The sequence below is a fragment of the Phaethon lepturus genome, unplaced genomic scaffold, assembly GCF_000687285.1.
Source record: "Phaethon lepturus isolate BGI_N335 unplaced genomic scaffold, ASM68728v1 scaffold25318, whole genome shotgun sequence".
NCBI classification, from domain to species: Eukaryota; Metazoa; Chordata; class Aves; order Phaethontiformes; family Phaethontidae; genus Phaethon; species Phaethon lepturus.
In genome coordinates this window covers 4,750-11,131 of record NW_010555856.1, presented here as the reverse complement: position 1 = coordinate 11,131, position 6,382 = coordinate 4,750, and the positions used below count along the sequence as shown (strand labels likewise).

At 47.7% G+C, this 6,382-nt stretch overlaps 1 protein-coding gene across 1 annotated transcript in view; it reads left to right on the top strand.

Annotated features, from left to right (window-relative positions):
- Positions 1-5,852, top strand: part of ZNF384 (zinc finger protein 384) — a 23,113-nt gene extending 17,261 nt beyond the window's left edge. The window contains exons 6-8 of the mRNA XM_010292300.1: positions 682-760; positions 1,636-1,794; positions 1,960-5,852. Of these exons, the coding sequence (XP_010290602.1) occupies positions 682-760; positions 1,636-1,794; positions 1,960-2,235 (514 nt within the window). The 3' untranslated portion in view covers positions 2,236-5,852. The remainder of the gene's footprint in view (positions 1-681; positions 761-1,635; positions 1,795-1,959) is intronic.
- Positions 5,853-6,382: the final 530 nt, after the last annotated feature.

The following is a 6,382-nucleotide window of genomic DNA, read 5'->3' as shown; positions in this document are numbered from 1 at the left end:
GACGGAGTGGAGGCTGCGCAGGAGACACTGACCACGTCAGGGCTGAGGTGGGCACATGCTGTCCTTGGGGATCCTTGGTCTTGCACCGTGGGGGGCACAGAGAGAGAGAGCGATAGAGAGGCATTGGCTGTAGGGGATCCCAGCCTGGCACCACGGGGGTTGGACTGAGTGTGTGGAAGCTTCTCCTGGCATTGCAGGGGGACAGGGACAGATGAACACTGTAGGTGATCTCAGCCTGATAATGTAAAGGGAGGAGTGTTGGAGTGTCTATCTCGAGAAGATACAGAGCTGTTTTCTTGGTACTGCGGATGCAAGAGAACAGACTCCTCTTGGTCATATGGGACTCTTGAGCTTGAAGTAGGGGGCCTGGACCTCCAGACCCCTTCCCAGCCCATTTTCAGGTGTCCCACATGCCAAGCTGGCCAGGCATTCATAAGCTCTTGCTCCTCAGTCCTAGTCACTCTCTGAAATCTGCTTGACTGCCTATCTTCTCTAACTTCTAGCTGGACACAGGAGCTGGGCAGAGCTCTCTTTGTCCAGATAGAACAGCATCTGGAGGCAACATCATCCCCTTCCCTGCTCTCCTGAGTGGCTGTGAGATTTGATCACAGCATCAGACCCTGGCAGTCTGCTCTGCCTGCCTGCTCACTGCCTCCCGTTTGTGCTCTTCCTCCTCAACAGTATCCACACCGGGGACCGACCCTACAAATGCGCTCACCCTGGGTGTGAAAAGGCTTTCACCCAGCTTTCCAACCTGCAGGTAAGGGGCTGGGCTTGTCCTGCTCACCAGTGGGTGTGGCAAGGATGGCTGTCAAGTGGGAGGAGAGGCTACTTGCCTTATGGTGGAGGAGATGGAGAAATTGGGACAGCTGGGAGGAGAATGAAAGAATACAAGAAAGCTGTTGAAGCCCTGGATGAGGAAAGATTCCTGGCTTTTGTGGCACTAGTGACCCAAAGGAGTCACATAAACAGTTGCATCCTGTAAAATTGTAAGCTTGACTTGAAAGCGGTGAGATCTTGGTAAAGTTCCTCCTATCTGTTCTGCAGAGTTCTCTAACTTAGCTCAGGAAAGACTTTTGCTAAATGTCACACAGGATAAAATCTGGGTATCTGATTTTTTTGTTTGTTTTACAATGAAATGGAGGGTATAAGAGTAGGGATTTAAGGAAGCAGAGGTGATGTGTCCTGTTGCAGTGTCTTGGAGGAGGCGAACTGTAGGGCATGCCAAATGGCAAAGAGCTGTAAATGCCTGCGACCAGTTAAAGGAAATCCTTCCCTGAAGGGCAGTGACAGATGTGGGGAGCAAATGTGTAGTGAGGCAGAAGAGGAGAGAAAAAGAAAAGACTGAGAAAAAGTTGCATGGAGACTGAGAAGATGGTGGTTGTTGTGGAGGGTTAGGAGACTCTGCTCTTCAAATGCCTAATATGCCTGAGAAAAAAAGGGCATCTGTGGGGAAGGTGCAGTGGGCTGGAGGGAGAAGCTGTGGCGAGGAGCCAGGCATACCTCTCAGCAGATGGGGGCCTAGGGAGCTTGGGGCCTGTCTTGGAAGGGGGTGTCAGAGGGAAAGCCTTCTGTATTAATACGTCCTTCCCTGTGCTTGCTTTCTCCTTCCTTCACCTCACTTCCACCTCCCAGTCCCACAGACGGCAGCACAACAAAGACAAACCTTTCAAGTGCCACAACTGCCACCGTGCATACACCGATGCTGCCTCGTTGGAGGTACACCTGGCGACACACACGGTGAAACACGCCAAGGTCTACACCTGCTCCATCTGCAGCCGGGCCTACACCTCGGTGAGTGTTTGCTGCCCTGGGCGGTAGCCAAAATGGGCACACTTCCCAGGGAGTAGCTCCTCCAGGTCCAATGGCAGCAGCCCCCTGAGCTGTTGTGTCTCTCCCTGTTGGCTTTGGCTGTTGTGAATGTTGTCCCCTCTTCTCACACCATTCTTCCTGTTGCAGGAGACGTACCTGATGAAGCACATGCGGAAACACAACATCCCTGACCCACAGCAGCAGGTGGTTCAGGCACAAGCCCAGGCCTCTCAGCAGCAGCAGCACTTCCAGCCGCAGGGCGGGGGGGCAGCAGGGGGCCCTTCTGGAGACACTAACCAACCCAACCCTCCCCCCCAGTGCTCCTTTGACCTGACTCCTTACAAGACTTCAGAGCATCACAAGGACATCTGCCTCACTGTCAGCACCAGCGCCATCCAAGTGGAGCACCTCTCCAGCTCCTAGAGAGACCTCAACCCAGGGAGCAGAAAGCCTCTTGTGCATAGCCTGCGCCCAGGGGCACCGCTTGTGCAGCGGCCCTCCTTGTGCAACAGTCTCCGGCCTCTCCTCCTGCAACAGCCTCTTCTGGCCATGTAACCCTGTTCATGGCAGCCCCTTGAACAACAGCCTGTCTCAAGGGGGTGCTCCTTCTGTGCAACAGCCTGCCTGGTAGGAGGATGCTTCCTTGTGCAAGAGCCCTTTTCCTGTGCTGGGATCACTTCCTCATGCAAGAGCCCCTCCTTTCAAACCCAAAGAAAGGCCCCCGTTTTGCCTTCTCTCTCACTGCAGGATGCGTATGAAGGGGGAGGGGGGTGTTGAGACATGCATGGTGGATGGGATGGAGAGACGGTCCTTGTACATACAGGGGCTCGGACACATGTTTTCAGCAGGCCACAGAAGAATGTGGCAGGGTTCACAGCTGGATGGGGTTCTTTGAGGATTTCCTTGAGTGTCTATGAGAGAAATATCCATTCCTGTCCCTCCTGCTTGTGAAAGGGAGGAGGGGTTGCTCGTCCTGTCCCCAAGGACTGGGTGAGAAAAACCTCCTTCTCCCCAGTGGAAGGTGAGACCAGTGGTGGGGGGGAGAGGCGAGGCATGTTGTCTGGGCCGAACAGGTGCCTGCACTGCCTGAGGGCTGTGGAGTACTGCACTCTTTCTCCTCCCCTGGTGGAGAGCAGTAGAGAGGAGTCTGAACTGGCTGCTGTCTCTCTCTCCCAGCTGCCTGAGCAGCACAGTGGCCAAGGCCCTGTAGGAATGTGGGTTCCTGCTCATTGCTCTTCCTGCCCATTGTGGATGATGTCCTAGCAGCTTGTACTCCTCCTCTCCCTCCTGCTTCCCCACCCCCCATCTTCTCAGAAAAGCCTGCAGGCATCAACAACAAACCAAAAAGCAACTGGAGGGAGGGTAAGAGACTGCCAAAATAATCATCACCCTTCTCTCTACTCCCTTTCCTGAAAGGCAGAACAGCAGCAGTTCTGACTCTCACATGCCTGTCCTGCCCCCAGTATCCCAAAGGGAAGGAGGAGGAGGAATAGACCAGTCTTTTCAAGGAGCCGACAGGAGGCAGAGAAAGGCTAGCTTCTCCTGCTCACCTCCCGTCAGAGTGCTCTCCCAGGCTCCCTCTTGCCAAGACGGGCTGGACTCACATGGCAGTGGTGGCCTCTTCTGGACCCTGGTCATGGGAGAGAATCCCCAAAAGGTGGACAGTGGAGAGAAGGGGATGAAGATCCCCACAGAGAGACCAATCTAATGAGAAGGGGGAGCCAACAAGAATAAACTGAAGGCCCCTTGAATTTATATATATATATATATATAAATATCTATTCCCCACCCTTGGCCCGCTCTGTCCTTGCTGTAACTGTTTCTATCTCTGTGTTTATAAAACGCATTATCCTGGCGAATTTTTATTTTCAATCTTCGTTTGTTTTTCCCTTTCTCTTCGTCTTCAATTCTCCTTCCCTTTTTTTTTAATTGGTCCACATGACTACTAGTCTTGTGTGTCACTTGTTAGTTTCTTTGGATCATGGAGGCTGACTCAGAAGAGAATGAGAAGGCAAGGGAAAAAGGATGTGTTGTTGGGATTTAATATCAATCACCCACCAAAGCCTATAGAATCCCAGACTTCTGTATGAACAACGAATAGGGGCTTTTTTTTTTTTCTAACCACCTTGTATAGAAATAAATTGGTGTAAAAGGCTCCTTGAAGGTGCTGCTGTGAGCGCCCTGCCCCTGTGACGTGTGTTCCTTCCCCCTGCACCAGACTACTGCACGAGCATCTTGCTGCTGTGAGTCCCGAGCGGCTCTGCGGGTGGATGCGAGGGTAGCACATCTCTGCCTTTAGGCAGCCTTGTGGTTCGCACAAGGGAAGCAAGGAGCTCTGCCCTCTGTGCTCTGCGCCTGTGGAGCCTGTGACAGAAACCTTTTTCTCTGTGTTTAGTCACCAGGGTTGGCTGCGAACGGTTGAAGTGTTTTGTAGATCCATAGGGTAGGCTAGAAGAAGCTGTCTGATTTGACTCCTGCATTTCACAGGTGACATTTCAACCCATTTATCCTCTATTGAGCCCCATGAACTAATGCGTATTTGAAGTATGTATTGAAAAAATGCATTGGCTTGATTTTGTGCCACTGGGACACAGAGAATCCCTTCCATTGGTATCCTGCTGCAAGGGCTTTGTGTTCTCACAGTTTAAATATTTAAGCCTGATTTCTCCTTTGGATCTGTTTGGCTTTGGCTTCCAGTTACTAGTTCTGGATACGTCCATTGCGCTGATTCAGAGATTCTTAAAGCACAGTGGGGCTTTTTCCCCTGGACTGGTATTTAAACACTGTAATATCCCTCCTCAGTCCACTTTTGTACAAGCTAAATAGATGGAACTCCTTAAATCTTCCACTGTAAAGGATTTCTTCCAGCCCATGAATTATTCTTGTCTTTTCTTTCTACATCTTGTCAAATTTTTCAGTATCTTGTAAAAATGTTCCTTTCAGAATTGAGTGTTCAAGCCCCAGTGCCATGGACAAGGTCCCCCTGCCCTTTGCCTTAAGTCTGCAGAGGATTGTGCTTGCCCTTTTCTCGCAGCATTATACAGGAGCTCACATTAGCTGCTTGTCTGGTGTGACCCCTATATCATCCTAAGTCTCGGCTTTCCGTGATAGTGTTTTCCCCTTTCTGTAGGTATGGTCTGAGTTCTTATTTTCTAGATACTTAACGTGAGGCTGTATCGAAGTCCAGTTTTTGTGAACAGACCTGGCTTACTGATGGTCCAGGTTACTTGCTGCTTTCCAAGTTTTGTCACCCACAAACTGTATCAGTTATTACTTTTTACTTTGGGATCCAGGTTGAAAATGCTGTATTGCATCTGACCTACACTAACTTGAAAAGCATCATTAGTGCAACTTTTTATTGGCTTCTTTTTGAGACTTGCAGGCTAGGCATTTCTTAATCCTCTTAGTATGTGATTATGTACAGTAAATCCTTTTGACTTATGGTGCTAGGTCAATGCCTTACAAAAATTTAAGTATGTTGCATCTATGCAGTCCCCTTGGTTAAACCAAATGTATTATGATGTCATCTAAGAATGAAATTGGGGTTTGGGTTTTTTCTTTTCTTTTTTTCTACAAAATCTATATTTCATAAAACCTTTGGATTGTAGGTTTTATTTTTCATTCATTAATTCTTCATCTCAACAGCTTTTCTGTAAGTTTGACATGGAGTCATTTCATTTGCCTTTTGGGAATACTGTCATGAATGTCTTCAGTTATTTCTCTAATACCCCAAGTTTAATTAAAATTGGAATCAATGGGCTAGAGAGCTTGTTAGTGAACTCTTTTAGGACTCCTGTTTCTTTGCTGACTGAAAAATATACATCCCTAGTAGATGTTGTCTGATCTCCTACTTTGATAATAAGCTACTGGATAGAAGTTGTTATTTTCATATGACTGCCACATCCTGTTTCTTTCTGAATATGGAAGTATTTGTTGACTGATTTCCCCTGTTCTGCATCACTAGAATTTTCACCATTTTTATCTAGCATGGATCAATACTATTAGTAAGATTTCTTGTTTCTTTTTTTTATTTAAAGAAAGGAATGAAAGATCAAAAATCTCTTTCCCATTACTAGTAGTTTTCCTAGCCACAAAGCTTTCGTTACTAGTTTTCTCTATTTTATAATGTCTAATTTATGTCAGTTGCTGTCTGGCCTTCCCCTTTTCGAGTGTTATTTTTAGGTTTGTTTTTTTTAAATTGTTTCTTCTTGCTCACAGACTTTCACACTGAACACAGGATGAGCTTTTACAAAAGTTTTCCTCTTTCTTGATTGTGGAATTGGGGCTTTTTTGGCCACATAATAAATTTTTCTTACAGAAGAGTTTAATTCACATTTTTTTGCCTTATTTCTTTTTTCTCATGGACAACTCTGTTCATAGTTTTGCTCACCTTGGAAATTAGCACAGATCCAGCACAGGTTAATTACTACTTGTGGCTCTTGTCTGCGTGTCCATATTGCATATGAACAGGAGAAAATTGCCATTTCATAGAATAGTTTGGGTTGGAAGGGACCTTTAAAGGTCATCTAGTCCAACCCCCCTGCAATGAGCAGGGACATCTTCAACTAGA